The 14,828-nt window shown below is 45.1% G+C and overlaps 1 protein-coding gene across 6 annotated transcripts in view; it reads right to left on the reverse strand.

Annotated features, from left to right (window-relative positions):
* Window positions 1-14,828, reverse strand: part of PRDM16 (PR/SET domain 16) — a 696,909-nt gene that overhangs the window by 31,755 nt on the left and 650,326 nt on the right. For all 6 annotated transcript variants that reach the window (XM_088452606.1, XM_088452604.1, XM_088452603.1 and 3 more), the window contains 3 exons: window positions 11,287-12,688; window positions 7,424-7,511; window positions 73-242 (listed from right to left, as the gene is read on the reverse strand). In XM_088452606.1, coding sequence (XP_088308732.1) covers window positions 73-242; window positions 7,424-7,511; window positions 11,287-12,688 — 1,660 coding nt within the window. The remainder of the gene's footprint in view (window positions 1-72; window positions 243-7,423; window positions 7,512-11,286; window positions 12,689-14,828) is intronic.

Genomic DNA, 14,828 nt, shown 5'->3' on the forward strand with positions numbered 1-14,828 from the left:
TACCTGAAGTGCGGAGGAACCCTTCTGTGATTAGTACCAGCATAATGACAATGGCAATCTCATGTCATTTACCTGCAGGTATAGCGTTCTTTTCCTTTCCGCAAGATAGAATCTGATAGAGTTGGGGGAGGGGAGCGAAAGTTGAAAGGATGGTGTGGGAGGGGTTGTAACGAACTTCCTGTGTCACTTTTCAAGTTGGCGAAACTTTCCAGCTTCTCAGTCATGGTTTCAATGGCTGACATCTAGATACAATAATCAATACAGATTAAAAGGGAGCATTCAGTATAGCATTAATGATATCATCTAATTTCCCTTAGAAACAGCGATACCCTCACAGCCTTTATGTTTAACCATACCTATAAAACAAGTTACGTGAAACCTAGAAGACCTGTCATCAAACACCCGGACTGCCCACTCAGGGCCGGCTCTAGGGGTCCTAGTGTGGTCGAACAGGGGCGGCACCCATAGAGGGTGCACCCCTCCCCAAATCCCGATTTCAGCGAGACAGTACTGTCCCGCTGTTCCACCCCTGGGCCGAAGTGGCCCGCGGGTGGTCAAATCGGGAGGCTGCGAACCCCTAACGCCGCAGCTGTACGGCGGTGCCGGACCCCAGAGTCTGAATGGATGCTGCGCGCATGCAGTGACAGGAGAGGGCTGGGGGTAGCCCAGCTAGAGGCGCCCCCCAGCCTGACGTTATTTGGAGGCGTACCATGCGGGCACGCCTCCAAATAACGTCATGTATGGGGCGTGGTCTATGGTAATTAGGCCATGCCCTCATTTTTGCATGCGCACAATGTTAGGGCGCACTGTAGAGAGCCGAAACAGGGTGCTCCGACCCCTGGAGCCGGCCCTGTGCCCACTGTCCTGGGGAGTAGGGCAGAGCACTCTATATTTCGGGAGTCTACCGGACATTCCGGGAATCCAGGTAACTGTCAACGCTCTAATGCTCTTCATCTGAGCAAAGACTAGGAAACTACACTGTTTGTCAGAATTGTGGTCCCCAATGATCCACCATCAGGGAAGCCGAAAGGGGGGGGGGGGGTAGTGGGTACTAATTACCCAAGCCTGGGATTGTTGGAGGGGGCCAGCAGAGGCCCGGGTCCGCAGCCACACCCCCTCCTCCATCTTACCTGTCAGCAGCCGAGCACACTCTGCTATGTGCTGGGCTGCAGTGGGACCAAGGAGACTGCTGCCGCTGAACAGCAGCAGCAGTCTCCTCCCCTTTGCCTGTGCGGCGGTGGGGAAGAGCGAGCACACTGATCAGGGGTCACAGCGCCCCCCCTCGTCGGCACTGCAAATAATTCTCTTAGGGGGGTGTGGCCATGCCTTCTATGATTAGGTCACGCCCCCGGGTGTAACAGGGCTCGGGCCGGCTCTCTACGGCCCTGTCCAACGCTATGGCCTTTTAATAGGTCTTCCTCTTCTTCTCGCTACATACAACAAGCAGTAATCCTGAAAACAGAACCTGGAATTCTCGCTTTGGATAGCCATTTACACATTTGTGCTTTATTGGACAACCTAACCTCAGCTGTTGTCGCTGCAGCGTGAAGGAGCTTCTTGCAGATTACATTACTTTGAGGAGACTCTGAAACACACAGAGTTTGAACAGGAGCCAGAGAGGCAGCACAGGGGACGGTGAGCGAGCGGAAAGTCACAGGAAACATGCATCAAATACTAGATGCTCTATTGTACACCAAGGGCTGACCTTTTGCACGTCTACAATACATTAAGCCAGACTCTAGGGAGATCTGCAGCCAAGACATTGTGTTTTTTTTATTTTTTTTAAATATATATCATTATTAAAAAGCTGTTGTAATTACCATATATAAATTGTAGCATGCTGGCAGCCATTCATGAATGCTATTATATATAGTAATTAGCTATAAAATATATAAATCAATAGTTTTATGCCCCACAGAGTTTACAGGCTGCAGATACAAAAAAAATAAATAAAAATAAAATAAAAAAAACCTTAAATGAATCCAACGCTTGATCCCAAGTGACCACTTTTAAGTCAATGAGCATGGGGAAGAGGTCAAAAGGTATTTCAGATATCTATCCAGCAGCTGAGCACAGAAACAAGTGTCATCATAATAAATGACCAACAGAGGGAGGTAGAGAGTTACTTTTTTCCTCCCAATGCAAAATGCCTTTTATAAATTTGACTCCTAAAAATCTTCATTAATATTTATTTATAACCCTAGCAGCAAAATTCTTAAAAATCATTAAAGGGGTGTCCAGATTTTTGACAAGTTTGCCCTTTTACATCTATGAGATATTATGCAGGGACCCTGATGACCCTGAATGAGTAATCTTCTGCTATAGTGATAGAGTATAACTTATACTTCCCAAAATAGAATTCTAAATTATTATTAAAGACAGAGTAGTCAATCCAATTAGCTGCGAATATCGAGGTGCTATTTTTTCTCCGAATTCGCACAGCGAATTCAATTTGCAATCCAATTAGCAACTCGCACTGAATCAGTCAGACTGAATTCATATATTTCCATTCGCACCCCTCTGAGGGTGAGAGATGGGAAAGAAAATCTTTATTTTAAGGTTAAAATGTTGGGGCACCATGCTGAATCCCTTGGACCCTCCCCTAATGACAAATTAGCCAATTGGAAGTTTCCAATTAGCTTAACTAGTCCAATAATAATTAATTACGTCATTTTTTGGGGTAAAAAAAAAAAATGGTCCTCAAATTACCCCAAAATCAACTTTTCCGTTAGTTTATGCACCCCAAATTTAATTACAATATTTTCATTTGAAAAATTATAGTTTATCATTTAAAAAAAAAAAAAAATTGTAAAGGTGCCCTCAAAGTACCCCAAAAATCACCTTTTTTTTCCTACATTTTTTGCATTTTTTGTTTAATTCATTTGAGAGTAAATGGAAAAAAGTTTTTTTTTTTTTTATAATTTTATTGTCCATGATAGTCTCCCCACATTTTCATGCATTTCTCACAAATCTCATTTGGCAGTCAATCGCACCCCTCCGCTGCGAGTAGTGCAAATAGGCAATTTTAATTGGAATGGAGAATTCTCAGGAGCGCGCTTCGATGCGAAGTCTGCGAGTTTCAAGAAACAAACTCGCTACTCGCAATTCGCACCTAATTGGATTGATCCCAATGTGTATTCTTTTATTTTTTTTATTTTTTTATTTATTTATTTTAACCGAAAAGCTTTGCTGTTATTCATTACAGTTATAATAGTATGTAACATTATTACCAATACTTGTGTGAATCTGTATTCTGGAAGACTGTAAATTTCTATAGACAATCCTGTATGGAAGCCAGAAAAACTTCTGACCTCTAGCCTCTAACGATCACCAGTTCTACTAGATATGTACCTGTCACCTCCCTTTGAAAATATACTGTATTTATTTATTGTATGTAACACAAGTGATATTTATATATACTCATGTAAATACTATCTGTATAAACAGGTAGTTCTGATGCATATATCCCAACTGGCCCATTTTGTACCCATTTGCTGTCCTTGAAAGGGTGGAGGACTTGCCTAAAAGTGGCCGTTTCTGGGCGGGTTGTGGCAGCTTTGGGAGTATCAGGGGCGGGTTTATTCTGTTACAGTTTTGCATATGTAATTATTTGGAGCTATGCTTAAGTCACTGCTCTTAATCGCCGTGCTCTGGGTATTATAATGAATACTCCTTTCCTGTAAGTTATTACAGATACTAGAAGTCACGTTAGATATTTTTGACCTGTATACTAGCACTCAGTCTTTTTAAATTGTTCTAAACCTACTCAGTAATTTCTAATGTCGGCACAGACGGTGTAATGGTTAGCATTTCTGCCTCACAGCACTGAGGTTGTGGGTTCGATTCCCACCACGGCCCTAACTGTGTGGAGTTTGTATATTCTCCCTGTGCTTGCGTGGGTTTCCTCCCACACTCCAAAAATATACTGGTAGGTTAATTGGCACCCAACAAAAATTAACTCTAGTGTGTACATGTGGTAGGGAAAATAGTAAGCTCCACTGGGGCAGGGACTGATGTGAATGGCCAGCTATTCTCTGTATGGCTCTGCAGAATATGTGTGCACTATATAAATAACTGGTAATAAATAAATAATAAATAATGTCCATGTAATTTCAAGTAGGGAGTGCACCGCTCACACACCCCTCCCAGCATTATATAACAACATATAGTTCACTGTACATCTTGCCTGTAACGGTGACAGCTGTAAGACCAGTAGGCTTACAGGCACCAATTTCTATATTAGTTGCCTGCATGACGGAATCGCTGCCTATCTCTGAACCTTCCCATAGGTGGCGCTGCTGTTGTGTCTGGCTTACTGTAGACTTTTCTGAGCCCTGTCTGTCGTGTTAACTAACTGGCCGTTCTGTCATATCAGACCCTTTACAAGTCGCTCTCACCACTGTTCTAAAGCAGACAAACACAGGATGTTTCTGGCGGGCCTGCTGCCATTATCCAGTCATCTAGGAGGAAAATCACTGGAAGTTATTAACTAAAAGTTGGTGGGAATGTGAAACAATGAGGGGTCTATGTTTAGCAGCTAGGTGGGAAATTCTGCGAAATTCAGTGGAACAATGTCATAAGAAAACCTTGCGGAATATAATGCAGTAAAAGACGGTAGCGATGGGATCAAATCGTCTTCTCTCACAATGGAGATCACTCGTCAACTGGTGCAGATTTGTTTTCACCTTGCACCAGTCTGTCTGTCTGTCAGTAAACTGACGGCTTCCGTGCACAGACCATCACCGGATGTATCTCATTTTCTATACTATATGTTTTGTTTAGAATAATGGGAATATCATACCTCGCATTTAAAGCAAGATTATGTCAACATAAACCCTGATGACATAACACAGCCACGCCCACATTTCCACAAAATCCACCGCCAATTTATCCTATCAGAGACTGTGAATAGTACAGTCCAACCAAAATCAGGGGTATGTACTATTTTTATGGATCCAAAGGCTTGTGTTAGGGGCGTATTAAGAGAGGAGGAGGCTCTTCTGCACTCCCTGTCTGCGGCCCCCTCCTCTCTCCCCGGTGGCCGGCAACGCACTGAGCGCAGCGGTATACTCTGGGAACTAGTCTGCGTACAGAGTCTACCGCGCATGCGCAAGTTACCGGGAAAATGGAGCGGCAGACATTTTTTCCGGTGATTTCCCTACTGCGTATGCGTAAAATGCTGGTTAAAATTTCGTGGGTAGTCTCTAGCTGAAAACGGCAGCTTAGAATGGTCCGTATTGCCATGCGTACTACAGAAACTTCAGGTGATGATACGGGGGAAAAAACAGCCATTTGACGTGCGCTATAGTGAAGCAGCCACTTCATTGGCTGAACAAATATCTGAGAGGACAGAACAGGTGGAAGTTTCTCTTATGTTTGTTCAACTTACAAGTTTTATTTGGATTGTACAAATATGAGCAGAATAATAATGAACTAAGGGCCTAATTCAGACGCGCTCGCGAGCGCTGAGCGCTCGCAAGCAGGTTGACGGTGCCCTAATGCGCACGACGGAGGGAGCTCCGTCGTGCGCATGCGCGAGACCCGCATAACGACAGCCAAGCTGTTGCTATGGGTCTCGCACCAAAGGGGGCGTGCTGTCGATGGTGACTGACAACACGCCCCTTTTGGTGGGCATGTCGGGGGCGGTGCTGCCCAGACGGAGGTGTTCCCATGATAGAGCCAAAAGCACTCCTGGGCTTGCGGCAGCGAGACCCTACCACAGGGTCTAGTCGCAAGCCGGATGGTCGCGATGGTCTTGACCATCGCAACCATCTTTTTGGCCGCTCGCATAAGCTGTGGGTGGTCACCCACAGCTATGCGAGCGGCCAGGAGGCCGCTCCATCCTTAGGTAGGACAGCCCTGATTCAGAGCGAGCGCTCTGGTCAGAACGTCCGGCTCTGAATCAGGCCCTAAGATAATAAGGTCGATGTGCGAAAGTGCATGCGCACGACGGAGGGAGTTCCGTCGTGCGCATGCGCGAGACCCGGCGAGCGACGAGGAATACGTCGCTCGGGGTCTCGCACCAAAGGGGGCGTGCTGTCGATGGTGAGTGACAGCACGCCCCCTTTGGTGGGCGTGCTGGGGGCGTGGCTGCCAGACGGAGGCGTTCCCATGGGAACGCCTACCGTCTGTAGCCGGCCCCACTGACATCAGTAATGATGTCAGTGGGAGTGATTTTGGCTCTGATAGAGCCAAAATCACTCCTGGGCTTGCGGCAGCGAGACCCTACCACAGGGTCTCGTCGCAAGCCGGATGGTCGCGATGGTCTTGACCATCGCGACCATCATCATGGACGCTCGCATAAGCTGTGGGTGGTCACCCACAGGTATGCGAGTGGCCAGGAGGCCGCTCCAATTTTAGGTAGGACGGCCCTGATTCAGAGCGAGCGCTCTGGTCAGAGCGTCTGGCTCTGAATCAGGCCCTAAGATAATAAGAAAAAGTAGATTGAAAGATACAGTAATCAAGAGGGGCCATAGACAGAGTGGAGTGCTGCTGTCTTTATAAGGTTAATCTATTCCCTATATATTTTTTTTCACATGAAATATATGTTATTATTGACTTCATTACATCACACAAACCAATGTCAAGAAACTGACCATGGATAAAGTACATTTTCACTCAAAAGTCCCCCTTCCATCACCTAATGGAACGGTCAGGGACCCCTGCAGTCCATTATTACACAACCCCCCAACAGAAGTGCACTCGGTTCTCACCCTGTGACGTCAATACGGGTGGATACATGTGAGCGGTAAATAGGGCTGTGTTTGATCCTGACAGAGGTGCCGACTGGTCAGAGCGAAGGCTGGTAGGTAGCACCGTCGCTGAAGTGAAATGATTTCTCACCGGTGAGGGAGAATAGAAGAAAACACCAATAATCCCAACTAACCTGGACCAGGGGTAGTACGGCTAATCTACTTGTTCATATAATTGGCCAATGGGTACAGAGGATAAGTAACAGTCGCTGTGGAACTGTAGCCCCCGTTGCAATAAAAGGCACCGCCGGAAATGGCCACCAGGTCTCCGCAGGAGAGGGAAGCCGGGTCGCAATACGAAAGCTGCTTGTCAGAGGGCTACCGAGGTATAGGAAGCTGCTTTATGTTGGCCTGGGACACAGCACCTCGCTATTCCCACGATCGGGTGACATGCCGGGCTCACGGGTCCCGGTCAGGTATCACAGGTCAGGGGTGAGAGTGGACAGGTGACTAAAATCATTATTCTTGGGTGAACAGATCATTCAGATTGGTGTTGTTCACATTTAATTAAAATGAAGGAGAGAGAGTCCCGCCTGCGGCTAAAATCCACCTGTCTGACACATCCTTGGGCGACGGGAAGGAAATCATTTTCTTTAAACCCCATCATTACCAAATGTATTACTGTGACTAGGCAACACATAAGCCTGAAGAATTGGTCATCGTTACTTTACCTGGGGGTGAAAAATTAGAGGAGATGGCCGTAAGTACTTGTCCTTCATCGCCCCCACAGGGTCCGTCACCTTACGCTTTTCCACCCTGCTGGACAACAACACAGAGGGTTACGTACCCCAAATAACAATTACAGCATAATACTAATAATGAATTTAGGAGGGCCCGTTAAACGTGTTGAAGGCAGCGTTACACCCGTTGATGGGTTAAACCAATTTCAGGGGGGGGGATACAGACTGTGCCTCAACTATGCAACTTGTTCCTAATGAATTAATTGTCTGCATTCACATGAGTAATGGTTCATCTCACACTATGGCTGTCTCCGTGGTGTAAGGAAATACTCTATAAATTGGATATTAAGTTCACAGTGGAAAATATTCACTAAGCGCCAATGATTTCACCACCCTCATCTAGTTGGGTTATTGAGTTGATCCATGCAAAATAAAAAAGGAAAAAAAATGTAAACTCTACACCTTGATTAATATAACACACAAGTATAAACCATATTACTGCCAATAACACACCAACATTTACAAAACAGAACCAGAGGATGCAATATTAAATACCACTGTCATGGACCTTTCACTTGTTACAGCTCAGTCATGGAAGTATTGGGAGAAGCATAATAACATTGCCATAATTAAAAATGTGGACTGTTCCCACCTCATTAGAGATCTTCAACATCAGATGTATTTTTTTCTTACCAAGGTTTGTTCAAACTTTGTATCCAGTGGGAGCCCGAAACCTTTTATCGGGTTCGGTAAGGAACCCCGGCGGTCGGGATGCAGGCGGTCAGAATACCGACAGCTGCGTCCCGACAGTCAGAATCCCGATGCCTGTAGGCAAGTACTATAACCCCAATCATCCCGCGCGTTCCCACGGGTCGTTCGTCATTATCGATCATCGGGTAAACTTGCAGGCCAACCTGACGATGTCGTCAGGTTGCTGCATGTTGGGGAATGGGGGAGAGAGCCCGGCGCTGAACGATATCATTAATGATATCGTTGAGCGGGTGTGCTCAATGTCATGAACGACATTGAGCACACCCTGTCGGGGACACACTAGACGATATCGCTCAGGGAGCATATCGTCTAGTGTGTAAGCTCCTTAACCCTAACTCTCTCCTAACATAGCCCAAACCTAACCCTTCTCCTAGTGCCTAACCCTAACCTCTACCCTAAACCTAGCACCAAGCATAATACCGTCAGGAAGTCAGCAGTCAGGATTCTGAAGCCGGGATTCCAACTGCTGTCAGAATTCTGGCCCTGACTACATCCCCTTTTTCACATACCACCTTATTTGGTCAACTATACAAACCAAATTAAAAAGATGAGCTTTAAACAAATGTAAAGCCTGATGCAATGGGTATTATGTGAATAACAAAATAAATGTTGTTTCATAGCTTGAGGCTTGCTCCATCATTTATTCCCGACAACAACTGTAACAATATGTAATACGTCTAAGTTTTCAGATGATAAATATAATAAGTCATAATATTTGAATCTGTCTGGCTTGGGAGGTGAGGGATGGGTCAGGCCAATTGATATATCAAATATCTAATTCGGATGAGAACATTTCCTGTAATTTAATGAGTTGACATCTTCTCTCTTCTTGGTGGAGCCTCAGCTCTGGAAGACAGCGAAATAACTGGAACTTCCCTTGATACAAAGCTCATTTTACCCTTCAACACAAACATATATTTAGCAGGGAGACAGAGGACGGACACGGCCATAGTATTTCCAGCAGATAAGTCAATCATGCACATTACGGCTTGCCAAGCAGATGACCGGATCATTAGTGGCATTCACTTAATGAAGGATATTCTGAGAAGTTGTATTAGTTTTTATTGTTTTTTTTTTAATAGTGCCTATTTGTAAAATGTTGTTTTTACAAATTGGTATTTTCAACTAAAATTATTTAATGTTCTCTCTGAGTTCTACAGAACATAACACTAAATAATAGAGATGAACAGTTTCAATTCTGAGAAATCCGACAGAACCAAATTTTGGGGTTCAAAGTCAAACGGAGGCATGGCTCTGTTCCTCCCGGCAAATTCAGTTCTCAAAACGAGGCAAAATAATCTCGGAAATGACAGCTCACGCTTGTATTGGATTGCAAATAAGTCCCTCCCTGTCATATTCCAGTTCTACTTCCTATTCCTCCCTGAAGCAGCTCTGCCTTTGTGGGCAGGCTGAAAGCACTGCACAGATCAGTATGATTTGTGCAGGCTTTGTTATGTGTTAAAAAAAAAAAAAAAAAAAAAAGGATAAATGGCTAATCTTTTTAAAAAAAAAAATATGTGTGGGGTTCCCCCTCAAATCAATAACTGACCCTGGACCTCGGAGCCTGGTCTGGTATAGTACCATCATGCTGGGGCAGGCTTCCTGGGACCTGTAGGCCACCTGTAAAGAACAATATTAACTCTTTACCATTAACCCCGCACCCACCGCCATCAGGCTTTCAGCCTAGGGCTGGTTGTTCCTCAGGATTTGACTTTCCCCAGGATTCCTGGGTTGACCGATTTGGGGCTGGTTAACATTATGGCAGCGGGACCCCATGCTGTACGTCTGCCAGCAATAGCGTTACCCCCAGGCTGGTACAGCCAGTGTTGGTTATTGGGAAATAGGGAATATCCCATGCCGTCTCCCCCCCCCTCCCCCCGATTTTCCAATGCCAAACCAAGCTGAGAGGTTCAGGGCTGGTTATTGATTTGGGTGAGGTGACCCCATGCATTTTTTTTATTTCACTATTTTGCTGCTACTAGCAGCATCTCAACTATCGACCTTGGAAAAGTGTATTGGCAACAAATTCATTTTTCTACTAAGCTTTTCCTGTTAGGTTATTAGTTCTTGATTAATGAAAACATTCTATAGGGTTGTGTAGTTTATTAAACTGCCATCCTGCCTTCCACTGCACTGCCACTGTGTTTCACTATATTCTTTTAACTGCCATGTGTTTGTGCTGCTACTCTGTCGCTTAGTTTAGCCAGCATGCTCTCCGCAGCCTTTGGCCCATATTGGTCAAAACAATATTGTGAGCTGTCAGGTGGGTAAAAATTGACTGGAAATTAATGATACTGGTGTTAATGATACTGTAGGGAGAAAAATAAGTCCAAATGACAAGATTTTAGCAATTTTTTGAAATTTTTTAAGAAATCCAGATCCAAAACCAAAACACAATGATGATTTTGAACCAAAACACGGAGGTCTGCGTACATATCGACTATATAATGCCAGTAGAGCCGTAACTAGACTTTTTGGTGCCCTGTGCCAGGGAGAGCATTGGCGTCCCCCCCCCCCCATTTATTAAATAGGGACATAAGATAGTGCACCTGAAAAAGGGTCATGGCCTCATGGGGAAGGGCCAGGGAAAAGATAGGGGAGGCCGGGAGATGCTGGGGATAAAAGAAGAGGAAGCTACAAGTGAGAATGATAATAAACAGGAAAATTGACAGGCCCAAACAGCGCCCCCTGCCCTGCGGTGCCCTGTGCCATGGCACTGGTCGCACTACCCTAGTTACGGCCCTGAATGCCAGCTGTGACACTACAAAACACAATGTTTGAGCTTTATGATTGCTAACAATTTTCCTAATAAAATACAGAGATTTATAATTTGACAAAGTGTAAATAGACATCAGTGTACGTTTTGATGCTATACAGGATACTTTCAAATCAGACCATTTTTGATAAGATTTCTGAATGCAATTCTGGAAACCAAACATTCCTTCTGATTTGCCAATTTAAAGGATTGGAACCGAAGTATCTTGTATTGCGATTAACTTTGTGAAAACACTGGCGCACTCATTTACGCTAGGACAATTACCCCCCAGCATAGGCACCTTAATTAGGTCAAGGTATGTTAATACCTGTAAATGGGGTCCATGAAGAAAGGCGAAGGCTTTGCGTAGTGCAGAGGCGGCTGCTGCGGAAGCGGTGGTGGAGGGACTTTGGAAAGCATATCACCCGTCACCACCTTCCTGTCGCCATAGATATGGTTCTTCCGCGTCTCCCTCGATCCGTTCTGACTGGCTCTACTTCTGTTACCAATACTAAGGTCCAATGGCTGTTCCTCTCCTGAGGTCTGAGGTACCAAAGCCTTGGGAGGTATTAAGGCTGGCTTAATCTCTTTTGGTTTGGTGGTGAGATCAAACGGTGACTCCGAGCTGGAGTTGCTAACCTTATGAAGGTCCCTAGGAGACTTCGATTCAGCTTTCATCAGTAAGTTGTGATTTACTGTCCGATCTGTAAAAGCTGGGTATAAAGAGTGGGGGAAGTTGGGGAGGAACTGAAAGGGGAACATGGAATGATAGGGGAGGGAACCCATTTTCTTTTCTTGCATCCCCATAAATCCAGGTCCAAAATATTTCTCCGCTATAGAGGCGATAGCTTTAATAGAGTCATTTGCTGCCCCCATCGATGGAAGCAACTGCTCTTCTGGAGGTGGAAAGAAGGAATGTTGAGAGTAGAAAAATGGTCTCTCGCCAACGTTATTATTAGAACTACTAGAAACGGAACTACTGACAATATCTTGTTTGTTTTCTACGGGTTTGTTTTTCTCCTTGTTTTTGTCTCTTTCGCTATCTATATCACTATCTAAATCAGATCCAGTGCCAGTGGTGGTGTCCAGATCAGTCCCCGAGGTGGTGTTGACATCTTCAAAGTCACTTCCATCTGATAGATCGCTGCTCCTAGATTTATGTTTTTCTAGATATGAATTTTCCATACTGCTCTCAAACTTTTCCTCCAGAGAAAGCAGCTGGTTGCTGTTGTTCAAAGAGGACATGAGGGATAGTTGGTGGCTGCCTATCGGACTGGGAAGCTTTGCTTCTCGTGTATGGTTCAAGGGATTTTTGAGCAGCGGGGATGGAGGTAATAAAGGTGGTCGGGGGTACAATGCTGGAGGGAAAATCCCGGGAAATCCAGGTGCTAAAGTTGGAAACGGGTGAGGGGCCGGTGAAAACGCCAAACTGCCTGGATGTGCCCTAGAAGGAAAATAGTCATTGAAAGCAAGGCTAGAGTGATTCATGTTTGGAGGTTTAGACTTGTCCATCAAAGAGCTTGGTGTCAAGGGCAGACCAGGAGCGAACATCCCACCGGGATTGTAATGGTTTTTGCCTTCGCAGAAGCGTCGGTGCTTGTTGAGGGAGGAGGTAGTGCTAAACATCTGTCCACAGTCCTTGCATTTAATCTGTGTACGGCAGTCTGCATGCATTCGCTTATGACGACACAGGTTGGAGAACTGTGTGTAGGATTTATGGCAGACCTCACCTGGAACACCAACAGAAACCAAAACAAAAACAATATAAAATAAACATAAATAGACTAAGAGAAGGCATGCACAGTCTTTATTAGATTATTGACATGTATACTTAATCAGCAAACGACTCAAAAAAAGGTAAAGTAAAGATTCAGAAGGAAAAATATTCATTCATATGCATTCTCTTCTATGCATAACAGACTTTGGGTTAGTCTACAGGAAGCCAAAAAATGCCTAAAATGACAGAAAACACATCAACAAGTATTTTAGATTTACTAACCCTTAAGCCACAGAAAATGTTCAAGGTGGTGTTTCTCTTTCTTATCATTCATATACAGTACAACCAGGGGCGTAACTAGACATAGGGGTGCCCTATAGCAAAATTTTCATGGACCCTCCCCCGCCCACTACTTAGAGCGGGTGGACGATCACCTTCCTGAGCTTGCGGGGCAGCACACCTGCTGTCCTGGACGGCTCTATCCTCATTGGTGCTGGGAAGTGGCATGGCCATGTTTCGGGGATGTCCCAGCAGGCTAAGCACAGCCACACCTCCTCCCAGCGATAGTGAGGAGAGAAGGAGGTGGCCGGGTCAGCAGATGTGCCGTCCCACGAGCAGCACACTGGTAAAAATTGAAATGCCTCCTATGGGGCTCAGGTAGGTGAGCGCCAGCCCACTGGTAGCGTAACTTGGTGCAGGGAGAAAGCAGGGCTCCGAAGGCAGTCCGGGGCATCAGTTCTGAGATGGTGTAGATCAGCTTTCATGCTTTACTTTAATAGGACAGAACTTGCACCTTCTAAACCAGGCCTGGCCAACCTGTGGCTCTCCAGTTGTTGTGAAACTACACATCCCAGCACGCCCTGCCACAGTTATAGCATTCCCTAATAGCAAAACTGAAGCAGTGCATGCTGGGACTTGTAGTTTTACAACAGTTGGAGAGCCACAGGTTGGCCATTCCTGTTCTAAACAGTCTAAATGGAAAAAAATCCTATCATGATTACTTTAAGTTATTAATTAGGACAATACAAGCAGCATTTAAGGGGAGAAATAAAAAAAATCTACATGGAATAAAAACAGACCCAATCCTGCACTGACTGTAATCTCCGGGATCGGCAGACACCGATCCCATCCATGTACCTGGGGGGTGGGCCGGCGCAGCAGTTATGTTGGTGGGCGCTCCAATCCAGCGCCACCACATCATCAGCCAGCCCCCAGGAAGAGGGAGGTTGGCGGTCTATGTGGGGTGGCATAGCTCAGTCATGCACACCCCTCACAAACACGCTGCGCACACTTATGGTTGTTAGAGGTGGCACTTTTGATGTGAACGAAGTTTACATTTCCACACACTGCGCTTCTTCTGGTGATTCCTGCGCACGGCACACCTAGACGTGCCTCTAGTTTGCGTGCGTACCAGCGGATAGCAGAGTGGGCACCATGATGAGAGCAGGGTGACCCAACTGAGTATCAGTGCTAAACCAAGGTGCTTTGCAAATAATATACAATTACACAATGACTGTAAGCTGTAAACAGGCCCAGGAGGTCTTTTTATTTAGGGGGAAGGATTGGGGTAGAAGGAGGTTTATATATATAGTTCTTTCATTATTATGCAACAAATGAAAATAAATACAAATGAGAAAAAAAAAACATTGTTATAGTTACCAATTTTTCTCAGTCGGTTATATAATACATCTAGTTAAAAATGGATTCTAACACATAATGGATTTCTAATCGTGCGAAGGTCCCAAATGTTTCCCACTGGATATTACAGGACACATACTGGATAACGTATTATCCTGGAAATTGCTCAATGTTTAAAAGCATGAAGAGTGTTGGTTCCCTGCCCAGGATCTGCAGTTAGGAATGGGGATTAACACACTGTGAAGTTCTAAGTTGGCAATGTACCGTGTCCCAAAAAGGACTATGCTAACAGAAAATGATGACTACATTATTTTATTTATTTATTTTAACTTTAATGGAAATGTCATGGTGTTTCCAGTGACCGTCCATGAGCACCAGGATAGAGGAGACAGCGAAATGTGGTTCACCGCCCGCACCTGGCTGTCTGTAACTGCTGGGGGCATCATCCTGGAAGTCTCCAGCTTCAGAGAATGTTATTTCTCTTGACTTTGTAATACCAGATCAGGTCAGGTCTG

Source organism: Taudactylus pleione, unplaced genomic scaffold (genome assembly GCF_031769625.1).
Source record: "Taudactylus pleione unplaced genomic scaffold, aTauple2 ptg000554l, whole genome shotgun sequence".
Lineage (NCBI taxonomy): Eukaryota > Metazoa > Chordata > Amphibia > Anura > Myobatrachidae > Taudactylus > Taudactylus pleione.